Source organism: Bos javanicus, chromosome 14, assembly GCF_032452875.1.
Source record: "Bos javanicus breed banteng chromosome 14, ARS-OSU_banteng_1.0, whole genome shotgun sequence".
Lineage (NCBI taxonomy): Eukaryota > Metazoa > Chordata > Mammalia > Artiodactyla > Bovidae > Bos > Bos javanicus.
In genome coordinates, this window is record NC_083881.1 from 34,477,507 (window position 1) to 34,496,968 (window position 19,462).

The 19,462-nt window shown below is 41.3% G+C and overlaps 1 protein-coding gene and 1 non-coding gene across 2 annotated transcripts in view; one reads left to right on the top strand and one right to left on the bottom strand.

Annotated features, from left to right (window-relative positions):
- On the top strand, positions 1 to 72 carry TRNAR-ACG (transfer RNA arginine (anticodon ACG)). Its single transcript has one exon. It is a non-coding gene; the product is annotated as a tRNA-Arg (tRNA).
- Positions 73 to 6,243: 6,171 nt separating this feature from the next.
- The window catches only part of LACTB2 (lactamase beta 2), a 32,725-nt gene continuing 19,506 nt past the window's right edge, over positions 6,244 to 19,462 (bottom strand). Inside the window, exons 4-7 of the mRNA XM_061438962.1 lie at positions 15,222 to 15,400; positions 12,027 to 12,175; positions 7,512 to 7,593; positions 6,244 to 6,877 (exon numbers count right to left, since the gene is read on the bottom strand). Of these exons, the coding sequence (XP_061294946.1) occupies positions 6,834 to 6,877; positions 7,512 to 7,593; positions 12,027 to 12,175; positions 15,222 to 15,400 (454 nt within the window). The 3' untranslated portion in view covers positions 6,244 to 6,833. The remainder of the gene's footprint in view (positions 6,878 to 7,511; positions 7,594 to 12,026; positions 12,176 to 15,221; positions 15,401 to 19,462) is intronic.

Sequence of the window (19,462 nt, forward strand, 5' to 3'; positions counted from 1 at the left end):
TCCCTGGTGGCTCAGACGGTAAAGCGTCTGTCTACGATGCGGGAGACCCAGGTTCGATCCCTGGGTTGGGAAGATCCCTTGGAGAAGGAAATGGCAATCCACTCCAGTACTATTGCCTGGAAAATCCCATGGACAGAGGAGCCTGGTAGGCTACAGTCCATGGGGTCGCTAAGAGTCGGACACAACTGAGCGACTTCACGATCATGATCTATATACCTAAGTGCTTACCCGGAATCTCCCTCTGGATGTTCCTTGGTACTTCAGACTCACACCTACAGTACAATGCATCGTTCCTCCCATCCTCCCTCTACCTACTTCATTTCCTGTATTCTATCTTCCTGGTTATCAACTTGGCCACTGGCCAGCTGCCAGGCCAGAAACCTCCAGCCCCACTGGGTTTCTTCCTTTCCACCTGATCCCCATCCCTCAGGACCTAATGGGTCTCTAAGTTCTTTTCCTCTTCACAAATATTTCTTGTATCTGTTCCTCTGTCTTCTACTACATTTGAGACTCCTGTGGCCTATTTTCTCCTTTCCCTGTGATGCTGAAAAGGCCATCTCAGAATGCTTACTCTGTGTATTGTGTCTGATGAATGGAGTATGCTTCTAATGAAATTTCCTGGGACCTTTCTAGTCCCAGATGATTGGTCTAGAGAATTTTACCCTAAAGTCTGGTCGATAACATATAAGGATGGCAGGAGAGCTTTCAAGAGAGATATGGAAGATTAATTACAACAATCAGGTCCTCTTCTATGAGGTGATCTGAATCTGAGACACCTAGAGGGCTACTCAGTGGCTCCAAACAAAAGCTGAACATATACAGAGAAAGGACAGAGGTGATGAGAAGAATGTAGACACTCTTGAGAAACTAGGAAATGGGTAAGCAGAAGGTATGAATAATCCACAACCTATGGGTGTACTCAATAGAGGGTAAAGTAATTGACTGGAGTGACAGAAACAAGAAGAGCAAAATTACCATCATGGTTGGGGGCAAACTCTCTGGTAAGGAAGCAACAAAATTATACTAGTCCTGGCCCCGACCACCACCTGCTTTTCAATTGCTAAGTTGTGTATACTCCAGCCTGTGTGGCTGGAGGACAGCACATTGGTTCCTATGAGTTTCTGTGTTCCCATGAGATGCTTTTTATCCTTATGACCTCAACCCACAACACTATACAGTGTAGTGTAGTCATATAAATTAATTCCCCAGCCATGTGATGTTTTGCTCTGTTAACGTGCCTACATTATTTCCTCCAACTAGAACAATCTTCTCATGTCCCAAAGTGTTAGTTGCTCAGTCATGTCTGACTCTATGGGACCCTATGGACTGTAGCTTCACCAGGTTCCTCTGTCCATGGGATTCTCCAGGCAAGAATACTGGAGTGGACAGCCATTTCCTTCTCCATGGGATCTTCCTGACCCAGGGATTGAACCTGGGTCTCCTGCACTGCAGGCAGACGCTACCATCTGAGCCACCATGGAAGCCCTCTCATGTACAAAATACCCCTAAATTTGTCACACGGCTGCACTGCTGCTTACTTTTCAAGACTGGGCGTAGGCTCCTCTAAGCAGTTTTCCTGGAGAAGGCAATGGCACCCCACTCCAGTACTCTTGCCTGGAAAATCCCATGGACAGAGAAGCCTGGTAGGCTGTAGTCCATGGGGTCGCTAAGAGTCGGGCACGACTGAGCGACTTCACTTTCACTTTTCACTTTCATGCATTGGAGAAGGCAATGGCAACCCACTCCAGTATTCTTGCCTGGAGAATCCCAGGGACAGAGGAGCCTGGTGGGCTGCCATCTATGGGGTCGCACAGAGTCGGACACGACTGAAGCGACTTAGCAGCAGCAGCAGCAGCAAGCAGTTTTCCATATCCCATCCAGGTTACACACTCTTCCTTTACTCCAAACAGACTTACTGCTACTGCTATATTGTAACCGTGTGTCTCCACAAGCAGATGAGCTTCTGATGAGAGCGGGATGCTGTTCCGTTTCTCTTTGTATCCCTAGTGCTGGCCCAGGATCCACACAAAGCAGATACTTAGTGGATGGTATTGTTTTTGTTAGAGGTACATATATACAATGGAATATTACTTGGCCATAAAAGGAACAAAATTGGGCCATTTGTAAAGACGTGAATGGACCTAGAGGCTGTCACAGAATGAATTAGGTCAGAAAGAGAAAAACAAATAATGTATATTAATGCATATATGTGGAATGTAGAAAAATGGTACAGATGAACCTATTTGCAGGGCAGGAACAGAGATGCAGATATAATGGATGAGTAGACATAGGGGTATAAGGAGAGGGTGGGGTAAATTGGGAGGGTAGCACTGACATATATACACTACCATGTGTAAGACAGCTACTGGGAAACTGCTATATAGCACAGGGAGCTCAGCTCTGCAGGAAAAAATGTAAAAGATAAAAAGAGAGACAAAAGAGGTAGGGATAGAGATCCGTCCCGGGAATGGAGTCTTAAAAAAGAGAGAGGTTTCCAAACACTGGGAAACACTCTCACTGGCGAGTCTGTGGCAAGCCTTGGAACCTCAGAAGGCAACATAACTGTGAAGAAAAATAAATAAATAATTAAAACCCACAGATTACGTGCCCAACGGTAACTCCCATACGAGAGGCAGTGCAGACACCTATATCCGCTACTAGCAAGCGGGGCCTGGGCAGGGAGGCGCGGGCTGCATTGCTTAGTGTAAGGACTGGGCCTGAATGCCCCGAGGACAATCTGAGGGAACTAACTTGAGATAGCAAACCAGACTGTGGGATAGCTATCCTGCGAAAAGCCCTAATCTAAGACACTGCCAAGCCCGCTCACAGAACAAAGGACTGAGCAGAGCTAGCCAGCTGCGGACTGGCCCATCCCCCACTGGAGACAGGCAGACGAGGGCAGCCAGAACCGGAAGGGGACAATCGTGGCCCCAGAGAGGCATCATTTACCAAACTGCAAGGGGGCTTCGTTGCTAACCAAGACTTCTTGGGATTCTGGATGGTCAACATCCGCTGGGAGGGTTGCAGCCAGAAATCAGCTCCCCAGAGGAGACAAAAGGCACACCTGAGAAGACGCGCTCATTGTACATCCAGAAAACCAAGCGGCAGGGACGGGGGAGGTGATAAGTCACAGCCTTCAATTGGGGGTGACCACGCTCGCCAAGCACCTGGTCACCTGAGCTGCTTGGACCTGGGAAGGGCACAAAACGCAGGCCCAACAGAGTCTGCGCCTTTGTGGAGTACCCGAGTACCTGAACCTGAGCGACTTAGACCTGGGAAGTGCATACAACCCAGGGCCGGCCTGAGACAGTTCCCGGCAGAGCAACCTAGAGCCTAAGCAGTGTAGACAGGGAAAGCACACACGCCGTGAGTGGGGGCAAACCCAGTGTGGCCGAGACACCGAGAGCACATGCCAGTGATATTTGTTTGCAGCATCCCTCCCTCCCCACAGCACGACTGAAAAAGGGAGCCTAAAAAAGTGATTACCACCGCCCCCTTGTGTCAGGGTGGAAATTAGACACTGAAGAGACCAGCAAACAGAAGAAGGTAAAACAAACAGAGGGAACCACCTTTGAAGTGACAGGTGCAATAGATTAAAACCCTGTAGTTAGCACCGACTACATAGGAAGCGGCCTATAGATCTTGAGAAGTATAAGCCGGATCAAGGAACTATCTGAAAATTAACTGACCCCACTGTCCACACCACCACCAGAGAAAGTCCTAGATATATTTTTACTATTATCATTTTTTAAATTAAAAAAAATTTTTTTAAATCCTCTATTACTCCTTTAACTTTCATTTTTATAACCTATTACTTTGCAAAAAAAGACCCTATTTTTTAAAGCAAACTTCATATATATATATTTTATACTTTTTGTGACTTTGTTTTTTTCTTTAATATTGTATTTTTGAGAACCCAACCTCTACTCTAGATTTTTAATCTTTGCTTTTTGGTATTTGTTATCAATTTTGTACCTTTAAGAACCCAATCTTCAGTACCCATTTTTACTTGGGAGCGAGATTACTGGCTTGACTGCTCTCTCCCTCTTTGGACTCTCCTTTTTTTCCACCAGGTTGCCTCTGTCTCCTCCCTTCCCCTTCTCTTCTCTACCCAACTCTGTGAATCTCTTTGTGTGTTTCAGACGGTGGAGAACACTTAGGGAAGTGATTACTGGCTAGCTTGCTCTCGCCCCTTTTGATTCCCCCTCTTCTCCTCCTGGTCACCTCTATCTCCCTCCTCCCCCTTCTCTTCTCCATGTAACTCTGTGAACCTCTCTGGGTGTCCTTCATTGTGGAGAAACTTTTCATCTTTAACCTAGATGTTTTATCATTGGTGCTGTATAGATGGAGAAGTCCTGAGGCTACTGTAAGAATAAGACTGAAACCCAGAGGCAGGAAGCTTAAGTACAAATCCTGAGACCACCAGAGAACTCCTGACTCCGGGGAACATTAATCAATAGGAGCTCATCAAACACCTCCATGCCTGCACTGAAAACAAGCACCACCCAAGGGCCAACAAGTTCCAGAGCAAGACATACCATGCAAATTCTCCAGCAACACAGGAACACAGCCCTGAGCTTCAATATACAGGCTGCCCAAAGTCACACCAAACCCACTGACATCTCCTAACTCATTACTGGATACTTCATTGCACTCCAGAGAGAAGAAATCCAGCTCCAGCCACCAGAACACCGACAAAAGCTTCCCTAACCAGGAAACCTTGACAAGCCATCCATCCAACCCCACCCACAGCAAGGAAACTCCACAATAAAGCGAATTCCACAAACTGCCAGAATACAGAAAGGCCACCCCAAATACAGCACTATAAACAAGATGAAAAGGCAGAGAAATACCCAGCAGGTAAAGGAACAGGATAAATGCCCACCAAACCAAACCAAAGAGGAAGAGATAAGGAATCTACCTGATAAAGGAAGCTCAGCTCCTTTATCCTACCTAGAGGGGTGGGATGGGAGGCTCAAGGGGGAGGGAATATATGTATAGTTATAGCTGATCCACTTGTAAAGCAGAAACTCACACACCATTGTAAAGCAATTATACTCCAATTAAACAAAAAAATTCCAAGAGGATAAAAAGAAAGAAGGAAAAAAAAAAAAACTTGTTTATAGACTCATTCAGTAACCAAGTTTAATAACCTTCCATTATCTAGTCCTCTTTCACGAGATCCACTTGCAGCCTGAAGCGTGCTCTGTTACCTTAGAGAAAGACAATGGTTCCATGGCTTTGTGTATGGGATCCCCTCAATTTGGAAAGCCCTTCTCATCCCTGTCCCCTAATTCACTGTGGTTTTAATTTGCATCTTCCTCATGATTAGTGATGTTGAATATCTTTTCATGTGCTTATTGGCCATTTGTATATCTTCTCGGGACAAATGTCTTATCAAATCCTTTGCTCATTTTGGGTTGTTAGTTTGTTGTTGAATTCCCAGTTACTTTGTAATATGGAATGGTTTCATGAACACACCAGATCTCCAGAGTTTAGAATGATATGAAAATGCTAGAGGCCTTGGGAAAAAGGTGCTTCCCTGGTGGCTCAGCTGCTAAAGAATCTGCTGGCAATGCGGGAGACCTGGGTTCAACATCTGAGTTGGGAAGACCCCCCTGGTGAAGGGAACAGCTACCCACTCCAGTATTCTGGCCTGGAGAATCCCATGGGTGGACACAACTGAGCGACTTTCACTTTCACTTTGGGAAAAGGAGAAGGAAGAGATGAGGTTGTCAAAAAAAAAAAGTTTTAATTAAAAGAATTTTTTAAAAGTCTTAGAAAAGAGAAAAGGAAGCTTACTTTCAGGATTCTGAGCTCATTTTTGTACTGTTATTTGGCAACCTTATGGGTTAAATAAGCAGTGGTGGTTGACCTTAGAACCTAACCACTATTTAAAAACACTATATAAAAATGCTCTTATAATATTCTAATCTTAAAAATCTTTGGTATGTAATTCATATATATTTTGATGATGGTAGTGGTTTAGTTACTAAGTTGTGTCTTGCAATCCCATGGACTGTAGCCATGTAGGCTCCTCTGTCCATGGGGTTTCCCTGGCAAGAATACCTGAGTAAGTTGCCATTTCCTTCTTGAGGGGATCTTCCCAACCTAGGGATTGAACCTTGGTCTCCTGCATTGCAGGTGGATTCTTTACCAACTGAGCCACTATATACTAAAACCTAAATTAGTAAAACATATTGGTTGTACTAATGGATTACAGAAATAAATATTTATATACAATGACTTTAATTGGGAATTTAATGCTTTTCTATTACCAAACGTTGATTTACATGAATCACTTGTAGGATGCCATTATTAAGAAAATACATATTATACAGAGGAACAGAGTTGATATTTAATCATGATTGAGAGAAACATGAAAACAAGCCTCTAATCTACAGATATAGACAAAAGTTGTAGAAAAGGAAGGATGACATTGACATCTGTGTTGTTAACTGAAGCAGCTGGGAAAAAAAGAAGTATTACTGACCACTGGTCATAGATAAATAATCTCTAAGAATAATATCCAGTTTAAATGACATAAAATTTATTATTTTAAAAGAAACCGTTACTTTGTTTATTGAAAATGGATAAACTATTGGATTTCTGCATTTTCGGTAAAATGTTATAAGAGCTTGGTTAGATAAATAGCTAATATTGTAGGTGCAAAATGTGATTTACACATTTTAGAATAGATATAATGTTATTTAAAAGTATATCTAGGGTTATTTTCAGTGTTCCACAGGCTATATTCTATGTAAATAATTCATAGTTAACAGAACATCTCATTCTCCAAAATCAAAACAACATAATCTTTCATTAAGCTGAAACTAAAGATGAGCTTTCCATTTCTTCTCAGGATCTGTGTTGCTAACTGTGGAAAGAAAATTACAGAGTAAACATTTAACAACAGACAAGCAAAATCACTGGATTTTAAGTTCTCTTGTAACTAGAAAGAGCATTAATTCCTAAAAATTTTTGTTGCTCAATATAAAGTTGGGGTTTCTCTTATGGTGCAGGTTGGGGGGTACAAATAACGTTGCTAAAACTTCTACACAGGATCCGACTTTGCACCTCTTGCTTTTTAAGCAGCAAACTTCTAAGATTATTAAGTTGACAAGTCAACACTAGTGAACAATTACAGAATTACTGCTTTAGTATCTTTGAGTTTACTACCTTTGCTACTGTGAAACCTTTGGCTGTTCCCAAATCTACATGTAAAGTTCTTTGTGGTCACTCTGGCAAAGGCGAAGTTCTCTTCCCGCTACATTCGGGTGGATGAGGACTGCAGCCCCCACGCAGGGCTCTCACTCCTGTGGGAGCTTTTGTTCTAATTTGTTGCTCCCTGGCCTTTTGCTACTGGCCCTTCCTAATGACTGTCTCTCCCACCCACAGTGACATTCAAGGGAGAACTCTGGTAGGTGGTGTTTTTCCTCAAAGGAAACTAGTTCATTTGTTAACAAATATTTTCAGTGCTCCAAATAAAAAAGATTTGGAAGAATACTTACCTATTTTTCCTTCTTTTTCTAATTTTTTCAAATGTAGCAAGACATTATGTTGGGCCATTTTATGTAAATGCTCGGGAGTATCCTAAAGGAAAGATGACAGTGTTTTTAAATTTTTAATTTTAATTAATTTATTTCTGGCCACACCACACAGTGTGCAGGACCTTAGTTCCGAACTCTCACCCTCTGCAGGAGAAGCAGAGTCCTTACCACTGGACCACCAGGGAAGTCCCGACAACATTTCTTTTTCAAAAAAATAACAGGGTTAGTCTTTTTGAAACTTTTAAAGAAAAAAGACAAAAGACGACAGTCTTTTTTGTTGTTGAGAGGTACTTTTTTAAAAAATATTTTAACTGAAGGATAACTGCTTTACAAAACTGTGGTTTTTCTGTCATACATCAAGAATCAGCCATAGGTACACCCATGTCCCCTCTCTCTCAGACCACGCTCTCATCTCCCTTTCCATTCTGCTCTCATCTCCCTTTCCATTCCAGCCTTCAGCCTGTCACAGAGTCCCTGTTTGAGTTCCCTGAATCAGACAGTAAATTCCCATTGGCTATCTGTTTCACACATGGTATTGTAAATTTCTATATTACTCTCTCCATACATCTCCCCTTCTCCCTCTTCTCCTCCCACCTTGTCCATAGGTCTGTTCTCCATGTCTGTTTCTCCACTGCTACCCTGAAAATAAATTCATCAGTGCTGTCTCTTCAGATTCCACATATATGTGTCAATATATGATATTTATATTTCTCTTTCTGACTTACTTCACTCTGTATAATGGGCTCTAGTTTTGTCCACTTCATTAGAACAGATTCAAATGCATTCCTTTTTATGGCTGAGTAGTATTCCATTGTATATACATACCACAGCTTCTTTATCCATTCATCTGTTGATGGACATCTAGGTTGCTTCCATGTTCTAGCTATTGTAAATAGTGCTGCAGTGAACACTGGGGTACATGTGTCTTTTTCAGTTTTGATTTCCTCAGGGTATATGCCTAGGAGTGGGACTGCTGAGTCATATGGTGTTTTTATTCCTAGCTTTTTAAGGAGTCTCCATACCATCAAGAAGACAGCTATAACTCTAGGTTTTTATATAGTAATAACCAAAACTATTTCATCCTATATATGTCTCACTTTGGGTCACTGCTGCTGCTGCTAAGTCGCTTCAGTTGTGTCCGACTCTGTGCGACCCCATAGATGGCAGCCCACCAGGCTCCCCCATCACTGGGATTCTCCAGAAAAGAACACTGGAGTGGGTTTCCATTTCCTTCTCCAAGGCATGAAAGTGAAAAGTGAAAGTGAAGTTGCTCAGTCGTGTCTGACTCTTAGCAACCCCATGGACTGTAGCCTACCAGGCTCCTCCATCCACAGGATTTTCCAGGCAAAAGTACTGTATAATTCACTAGCTTGTTGTATTGTTTAGATTACACATTATAAGAGGTAACATACACTTATTTGTCATATACACTATTTGTCTCTTTTATTCTTTAAGAATTTTTCAAAGTCAAGCTTCTTAACTAAATTGACTATCTCCATTTCTCAGCTCCCTGAAAATGTTTTGTTAAGGTCATCAAATTACATTTTAATGAAAATTCAAAGAATTCTTTTAAGTCCTCATTTTACCTGAAATCAGCAGGCGAGTCTCTCCTTTTGGAAGAGCTCTTCTCTTTTCCCTTCCCTAGGTTATCCTACCTCTCATCATTTTGTCTTCATTCTGGATATTCTTCCTGGGATTTCTCTTTAACACTGATGTCTACAATGAATTGTATCACTTGACTCTCTTCTCTTTTTACTCAATCAACTTGCCACTGCATTAAAGATTCCCAAGTAAAAACCTCCAAACCCAACTCTTCTTGAAGCTCCAGCACCATGTATTATATCCACCAGCATGATTTTCTAGGTCTAATTATACAACCCCCCTGGGCTAAGATCTGTGGTGGTCATTCAGTTTATAGGCTGAAGCCCACATTTTTTAGCATGGCAACCAAGGGCTTCCTCTGACCCACCATGCCTGTCTTTCCTGCCTCATATCCTGGGACTCCCTCCCTACCCACCTGCAACATGCATTCTGTGCTCCAATAACACACATGTTTTGGGGGGGGTTTCAAACACATAAAAGGCTTTTATGACCCCCATTGTTTGAACACATCTTTCCTTCTATTTAGAATGACTTCCCTTCTCCTGTATCTGGCCTGGGAAATGCTTACTCCTTCTTCAAGAAGCGATTCAATCATTACGTTTCTGAAGGTGTTCCAGACAAGTCTCATGACCCATTATCTTCACCAGGTACAACTGACTTCTCTTTCCTTTGTGCCCCCAATGTGCTGTGTATGGGCCCTGGAGGGAAGCTTGGTGTGACAGAAAAACACAAGGTTTGAGTATCTGACTTCTGACATTTGAGTATGTGACATCTGCGAGTTTTGTGCCTTTGGAAAAGTTACTTAGCTCACACTTTTCAAGTCAGTTTTTAAATCTATTAAGTTGGAATAATAGTATCTTTACGTAGTGAAAACTTGGGGTACAGGAAATTAAGTACCCCAAAATACAAGTGTAATGTGAAGCATGTAGTACTGTATCTAACACATAACATGCTCAAAAAAATGGGAGCTATTATGAACATGTCTGTCTTTGCTAAACCCCAAGTTCTCTGAGGGAAGAGATCTGTAGTCATCTTAGTATCTCTGCACCTAGTCCAGGGGCACACGAAAACTTCAGTAAATGTTTGTAGAAAGAATAAATGTCTCCACAATATCTAATGCTATTCTACATGTAACAGATGCTGTACACATATGCACAGTGAACACATCCCTGAACACACCTCTGAATGCAGAACCAGCATTTCTGAGTCAGGCACAGTCACTGGCTGACTCATCTGTGAGGGTTAATCAGAGAGTTCTGCAGCCTGTACTTGGGTTAGAAAACACTACCCATGTTTCAATTTCAATGCATAATCTAGAATGGCTAAACTCTAGGAAGTGAACTCTTTCACAGAATTTAAATATTTACACTTCCCCTTTGCTCCTGGCACTTTTTATCTTCAGCCCTTTAAATCATTCATCCATCCCTTTAAACACAAAGCACAATGAGTGTGTTTTAACTGGTTTTTGATAACTTAGGCCTATGGGACATTGGGACATTGCTGTCATTCAATTGCTAAGTCGGGTCTGACTCTTTCTGACCCCACAGACTGCAGCACACCAGGCTTCTGTCCTTCACTATCTCCTGGAGCTTACTCAAAGACTCATGTCAAACTCAGTGATGCCACCCAACCATCTCATCCTCTGCTGCCACCTTCTCCTTCTGCCCTCAATCCTTCCCAGCAGCAGGGTTTTTCCCAATGAGTCAGATCTTCGCATCAGGTGGCTGAAGTATTGGAGCTTCAGCCTCACCATCAGTCCTTCCAATGAATATTCAGGGACTGACTGGTTTGATGGGACATTAAAGACCTTTACTAAATGAAACTCACTCAGGTTCCTTTTCAAGCTCATCTTTAGTTACACTCTCAGGTATCTTATGGCTGTATAGGTTATAGCAGTGGGAGTCTTAAAACCCAGATAATCTTATTACATTCTTAATCCCTAAGCTATACTGCCTACATCAGTTATCTAATGTACATTTGCTGAGAAACTGAATCCTATGGACAGATTGCCATATGCTGCTGTTAAACAAGGATGTGCTCAGAGGCCACTGTGTGAGGGGCTCTTTCTCTACTAAATGACTTTCCTCATGCTCTTCTTTGAGGCCTTTCTCCTTTTAGTCCATTGGGCTTCCCTTGTGGCTCAGCTGGTAAAGAATCTGCCTGCAATGTGGGAGACCTGGGTTCAATCCCTGGGTTAGGAAGATCCCCTGGAAATGGGAAAGGCTACTTACTCCACTATTCTGGCCTGGAGAATTCCATGGACTGTATAGTCCATGGGGTCACAAAGAGTTGGACATGACTGAGTGACTTTCACCTTCACAGGCACTGCTACTAATTCTCACTGCTATTAGCCAGGATCTGTCTCCAGCAGATCACCCCTTCTCACTCGCTGCCGAGTAGGACACTAGATAATAAAGATGGTCAGAGTAATATATTATTGTTGCTAGCTGCTCAGTAGTGTCCAACTCCCTGTGATTCCATGGACTGTAGCCCGATAGGATCCTCTGTAGCCTGATCATGGAATTTTCCAGGTAAGAATACTGGAGTTGGTTGCCATTCCCTTCTCCAAGTAAAACATAAATCATAACAAAGCCTCATCACCAGGCTGTTGGCAATGATCTCCTACAGAATGAAATATGAAAGGCTTAATAATGGCTCAGAAGGGTTATTCTGTGGGCCAGTGTTTACCAACTTCTGCATTCTAGAAACTTGAGATTTGATGATCTCAAATCTATACAAGTGACTAATATTACTTAAAAAATTAACAGACTCATTCTGCTCTAAGATGTGATGAGTTTACCACATTAATAGTCTATTGAATAGATTCTTCTATTAAAATTGTGGCTATGTACAAATGAGATAAACAAAAATTACCTTGTAAATACTTTTTACAAGTTCCATTGCTGTGAATGACTTTTCAAAGTTCTCATGAAATACTGTAAGAATCTGCTGTTCTCGGATGTTTCTGTGAGAAATGTATTGTAGAATTTTAGCTTCCGCATTATGGATAACTGGGCCATGTCCTGAATCAGAATAATTATAAAGATTATTTCAATGAAATAAAAAATTTTAAGTACAACTGAAGTTAATTCACTCTACTAAAAAAATATTTCATACAGTGAACTGGAAAGGCACACTAAATATACAAGTGAGTATTATTTGGAAAACTATACAGGTGATAAGATAATCACATACCAAGCCAAAAACTATTAGAGAATTATGTCAAAATCTATATAAAATATTACAGTGTTCATTAGAAAAAAGAAGAGTAAGAATTAAAAGATAACAACAAAAGTAACAATAAAAATAGTAACCACAACAGTAACAACAGGTAGTATTAACAGTGTTCATTATTTGCCAGTTGTTGTTCAGTTGCTGTGTCTGACTCTGCGATCCCGTGGACTGTAGCATGTCAGGCTCTTCTGTCCTCCACTATCTCCCAGAGTTTGCTCAAATTCACGTGCTTGAATCGGTGATGCCACTCAACCATCTCATCCTCTGCTGCTCCCTTCTACTTTTACCTTCAATCTTTCCCAGCATCAGGGTCTTTTCTAATGACTCAGCTCTTTCCAACAAGCAGCCACAGTGTTGGAACTTCAACTTGAGCAACAGTCCTTCAATGAATATTCAGGGTTGATTTCCTTTAGGACTGACTGGTTTGATCTCCTTGCTGTCCAAGGGCCCTTAAGGGTCTTTTCCAGCACCAAAATTCAAAAGCATCAATTCTTCATGGCACTCAGCCTTCTTTACGGTCCAACTCTCACATCTTTACACGACTACTGGAAAACCCATAGCTTTACCTATACGGATGTTTGTTGGCAAAATGATGTCTCTGCTTTTTTTTGGTCTCTGCTTTTTAATACACTGTCTAGATTTGTCATAGCTTTCCTTTCAAGGGGCAAGTGTCTTTTAATTTCATGGCTGCAGTCACTGTCCACAGTTATTTTGGAGCCCAAGAAAATAAAAAGTCTGTTGCTGCTTCCACTGTTTCCCCAATATTTGCCATGAAGTGATGGGACTGGATACCGTGATCTTAGTCTTTTTTTTAATGTTGAGTTTATTTGCCAGATACTGCTCTAAATGTACTTTATTCTTACAAGAATCCCATGAAGTACGTATGTTTATTCTCCCCTTTGAACAGCAGAAACTCGGGCATAGGAAGGGTAATTAATCTGCCTGCAGTTACATATAGCTAAGTGGAGCTGGGATTCTGACTCAGGTCTTTTAACCACTCTGTGTTCTTAACCACTATGCTTATCAAAGATTGAAAAGTGGAATACATAAAGTAACTTCATGGAAGTGATGAAGAGCTATTAAAAATTCACAAGGACCACAGGAGAACTTTGAGTCTTATGTACAGGCTAGCAGTTCAGAAACCTTGATAACCCAGATAAAGTCATAATGAAATTTACCTTCTCTTAAAACAGTGAAAATGAATGTATTACACCAATCTGCAAGAGAGGTTTTTTTAAAGATACTTGAGAACAATCACCAGGAGTAGGGGCTTCCTTGGTGGCTCAGTGGTAATGAATCTACCTGCCAATGTAGGGGATGTGGGTTCAATACCTGGGTCAAGAAGATCCTCTGGAGAAGAAAATGGCAACTCACTGTAGTATTCTCGCCTAGGAAATCCCATGGACAGAGGAGCCTGGCGGGCTACAGTCCATGGGGTCCATGACTTAGCAACTAAAGAGCAACAACAAGAAACCAAAAGTAGACTGAGCTGTTATATAAAGAGCTCAGGCTTTATGATACGGACTACCATTTACTAGCTGTATGGCTGTGAAAGGCTCTGAATCTTGGAGCTTATTTCTTCAGCTATCTGCTTCACTGAGTTTCTGTGAAGACAGCTTTGTGAAGGTCCTGACACTGTACCTGGCAGGTAGGGTAACAGGCTTCAATATGTGCTAGCTATGGCTATGGAATACCATTGAATAAGCCAGTTCACTGGATTCACTGAAGCCAACACTCCAAGAACCTATACCAGGCACCCTCTCATTAGCTTTGCTCCAATGTGAGTGCATCAAGCATCTACTCTCTTCTTTCAAAACAGTTGTTAGCCTCTGCTTCTTTGATGTCATAACATTAATCCAAATGCCTAGTACCACCAACTGTATGTTTCTCACCCCTCAGCAGTGAGACCTCATGAGAGAATATGAAGGTATTGAAGACATTGTATTTACAGATCTTTTCATGACTCTCTGGCTAGGAACAAGTTAGAAGGACTTAAAAGAGTCAGTTATTGAGTCTCTTTTTCCTCCTGGGGCCTTCTGTTGGGTCCTGTATCTTTCTTAGGTTTTAAGAGGGAGAGGAGATTCATACTGTAAAGCAGGGCAGTGACAGCTGATATACTAATAATAGGTATTTTTTTTTCCTTAGTAACTGAAATAAATGTAGTCTCACAGTTAATATGGAAAATATTGATTTCCATGCATGCATGCTTGTTACTTCAGTCATGTCTTCTCTTTGCAACCCTATGGACCATAGCCTGCCAGGTTCCCCTGTCCATGGGATTTTCCAGACAAGAACACTGGAGAGAGGGTTGCCATTTCCTTTTCCAGGGGACCTTCCTGACCCAGGGACCAAACTCACGTCTCTTAAGTCTCCTGTATTGGTAGGCAGGTTCTTTACTGTTAGTGCCATCTGGGAAGCCCCTCTGATTTCCACAGTGTGAGTTAAAAAACTAAAGCTCAGAGGTCAAATGTTACAGGTCACATGGCTAAAATGCAGTCCACAATAGAAATCAAGTTAACAAAACTAAAGATAGCTCATGAAATGAAAACATTTTCTGGTCCCAATAAGTTTATTTCCTTTGTTTAAGAGTTCTATTAACAGCTGGGTAGATATTAAAAAATAACGCTATCTTTTAAAAAAGTTATTAATACAACTCTCAGTCTTCTTTTTAATTGCATTGCTAGACAAGACTTAGGGGTGTAATTTAGAAAGAAGCAGTTTATACATATCCTCAAGAAGCAATTTATACATATGTACATATACATATACAAACCAAAAGGAAATCTTTCTCATCATTTGAAACAAATGGTTTGCTAGGTTAAAAGAATGACCCACCTGGATATATAACTTTAGCTTTGATTTTTAATAACTCTTTCAGGGAGTTCATATAATCATAGAGGTCTTCAAATACAGTTGTTCCTTCCCCTAGGATGCAATCTCCAGAAAACAGAGCATTTTCTTCTTCTAAGACTAGAGCCATATGATCATCAGTGTGGCCAGGTGTGTATACAACTCTAGTTCAAAGAAGAAATAGTAACAGTTGGAACTTGTAGGCTTGGAAGAAATTTTGAGACATAAATTATTCTCTCCTTCTTTATGGACGAGACACAAATAAATGATGTCAACACATTTTCTGAAAAGAGTGGCGTCTTAACTACTGGACTGCCAGGAAATCCCCTACATGAAGGTTTATGACCATACCAATAATAAACCAGTTAACTAAGTCTAAATAATTTGTTCTACAGAGTACTTGATTGCTCAGCCACATATAGGCAACACTCTCTAGTAGTCATTTTTTTCTGTTATTACTCCTGTACTTTGAATTGTATACTTTGAATTACTGCAGATTTCATGTTGTTTTCTTGTTTACCATTCTACCTCACAAGGCTATGAACTCTGAAAGGCAGGACTCCTGTCTAATTCTAATCTTTATATTCTCAATGCTTAGCACTCAGTAGTAGCTAATGGAGAAGGCAATGGCACCCCACTCCAGTACTCTTGCCTGGAAAATCCCATGGACGGAGGAGCCTGGTGGGCTGCAGTCCATGGGGTCGCTGGGAGTCGGACACGACTGAGCGACTTTACTTTCACTTTTCACTTTCATGCATTGGAGAAGGAAATGGCACCCCACTCCAGTGTCCTTGCCTGGAGAATCCCAGGGACAGGGGAGCCTGGTGGGCTGCCGTCCATGGGGTTGCACAGAGTCGGACACGACTAAAGCGACTTAGCAGCAGCAGCAGCAGTAGCTAATATCAATATATTGCTTTCCATGTGCCAGGCACTGACTTCAGGAATTTACAAGCATTATACACTTAATCCTTCCTACTAGTAATGGGGTGGGTACTATTAACCTCTCCATTTTCTATTTTAGAAAATGAAACCACAGGAGATAGCAAAAAATGTCTGATGGAATAAGATTTAAATTATGTTTTATTTAGCTTGAGAGGTTAATTATCCTTACCTTTTTTTTAAAATACAACTTTATTTTTTGGCTGTAAAAACAGAACTCTGTTTTTATTTTTTTTTAATTAATTATTTTATTTTTTCAGCTGCTCAATGCAGCATGAGGGATCTTAATTCCCTGACCAGGGATCAAACCCATGCCCTCTGCAGTGGAAGCAAAGAGTCTTAACTACTGGACTGCCAAGGAAGTCCTTCTCTTTGCCTATTCTAAATAGTATTGCATTTTATGTGCCTGGAATACTTTATTTTTCTCAATAATGGACTTTTTTGGGGGGAAGATAGGGCAGATATAATTGCATATTTGCATTTACTGTATAGGAACTGAGAGTGTGTTTCTGGTTAAGACTGGATTAACACCTGCAACTCTTCTTTTCCTCCTAAAACATCAATAAAATTACCATAAAGGGATATGTGAAAAATGGCATAAACCCATTGGAGTGAGGAGAATGGACCATATCATTAGAATTCTAGAAGCTAAAAGAAGACATATGAGTGAGAAATGACTTATTAGATGAGAGAAAAACTGACATCTAAGCTGGCAGAGGTGAAAGCTGAGACAGACCCAACCAGATTCACACTGCCGAAGTCTCCAGTCTCTGGATGTGGGGCACCAGGAATCTAGTAGAGGAGGGAGCTGAGATTAAAGGAAGAAAGATTCATTGAGAGTGTATTTAACACACATTCAAGTCTTCAGATTCCCCTCTCGTTTGGAGCAGCCTGACAAGCACTCCAACCCCACTGAAGGAAACGACTGGAGATTTAATCTTCAATGAGGGAAAGTTCAACGAGGGTGAAACACAGACCCTCGTTTAGGACATTAGTGGGGCTGTTTTTCTTTGTGGCTGTGGTAGCGACACCGACAGAGGTAGCGACACTCTTCTAAAAACAGGAAGACCACATGAACACACATGGATCCCCAAGCCTTCTTTCCACACTCAGCTTCCACACTCAGCTCCTATAATGCTGTCAGCCAGGCCTTTACTATTCATGAAGATGAGAAGAGTCTTTGCTGGGAAACACTCCCAGCTCAGGAAGAAAGACTGATTCCTATGCTGGAAGTTCCCCAACTAAACAGTTCATCTAGATGACGCCACAGTGTGGCGCACAACCTACAGGAGCCCTCTTACGTTTTCAGAGCTCCCAAATAGCTGTCACCTCCCTTAGAAGACATCCTGGAGGAGGGCATGGCAACCCAGTCCAGTGTTCTTGCTGGGAGAATCCCCACGGACAGAGGACCCTGGTGGGCTACACTCCACAGGGTCACAAAGAGTCTGACATGACTGAAGCAACTGTGCACACATTCACCCTTTGAAGACACTGGTAAACACCAGATCACCAGACATCTGAAGAGAGCCTTTCAAACTGAGGAGAGCAAATAAAAACAAGCAAACCAATTTAGAGGCTACAAATTATAAGGAAGAAAATTTCCAACAAAAACAAAAACACGCACAAACCTCCCCTCCACAGCCACAAAGAAAAACAGCCCCACTAATGTCCTAGGAGAGATAAGAAGTTGCAATGATGAAACAAGAAAGAATAGTATGAATGGAGCATTTATGGGGCAAAATGATCTCCTGAAAGCTAAAAATGTGAGAAGAGAAAGGGAAAAATAGGATTAGGAGATAAAGCTGATAAAAACCTCCCAGAAAGTACAGCAAAAAGGCAAAAAAGACAGAAAACAGGAGAAAAAATAAAGTTAGGGGATGAGTCTAAGCGTTCTAACAAAACAGGAAGGGTTTAATAAATGAAACAGGACAAAACAGATTAGAGAAAACATCAGTGAACAACTTCAGGAAAATTGTGAGACCTGAAGGACACATGTTTCCAGACTGAAAAGGCCTTTCAAGGATCCAGCATTATAAACTTCCTCCAAGGTATACCACTGGGAATTTCCAGAACATAGTGAAGAAGAAAAAAAAAAAGAAAGAAAGAAAAAATACAAACAGGTGGTCAAAAAAGTTCAGCAACCTGAAAGGTTTCAGATTTCTCAGTCTTGATACTGTATTAACTAGAAGGCAATGAAATCTTGCATATGAAACCAAGAAGGAAAAAAGATTTTCAACCCGGAATTTACAAATAGTACACTTTAAGTCAAGTTGGATTAAACAGAGACATTTTTAGATGTGAAAGGTCTTAAAAATGCACTTTCTCAGAAAGCTATTGGAGGTGGGCTCCACCAAAACAGGAGTATCAAGAAGAAAATTATGGGGTACAGGGGACAGGTGACCCAAGACAGGAGGGAGGCAAGGGGAAGCCCCAGGTGAGCATGAAGGGAATTCTGGGAGGATCATAGAGTCAGCCTGGAAGAGACCCATCCGGGACAGCAAGTTAGGAGGCTCTGAGGGAGGTTCATCCAGAACACGGAAGTGCGAGAATCCCAGATACATTTAAACATTCTGAGAGAATATTTATATAATTGGAGTTGAATTAATGATAAGTATATAGAAAATTATTCAAGTAACAAAACAACTATTAACTGCAGGAAAGCAGGAAAGGAAAATTAAGCACAGTTTACTACATGGTTCAGCTGTAAATAGTATCTATAGTCCTAGTAAGGTTAACATTGAATACTGAGCTAAGCAAAATTATGACCCCAGAAGACTGGGAGACAGGAATGGAGCCCATAAATAAGAGAAATGGGAAAACCAACTCTGATTTTTTTCAGAGTGGGAAATTAATTAAAAAAAAAAAAAAACAACTAAATGGGAAAGTCAAGATGGGGCAAAGGATCAAAGAGTCCTTCAAGATTTGTTACTGTCATTGCTCTACCCTCTTTCATTTTTTCTCCCTAGAGGTGTCCATTTTCACCCCTTTTGCTAATTATATATGTCATGTGCCTGAATTTTTTTTGCGTGTGTGTGTCTGTCTGGCCTAAAAAAGCTACCTACCGAAGGTAATTCTGCATTCCTCTCTGCTTCAAGACCTTGAAAAGCCTACCTAATAGTCTAATAAACATATTTTCAAGTTTGGTTTTTAGATTCTACCAACTTATGATGAGTAAACCTTCTGGGCTTCCTAGGTGGCGCTAGTGGTAAAGAATCTGCCTGCCAAGGCAGGAGACATGAGACTTGGGTTCGATCCCTGAGTCAGGAAGATCCCCTAAAGGAGGGCAT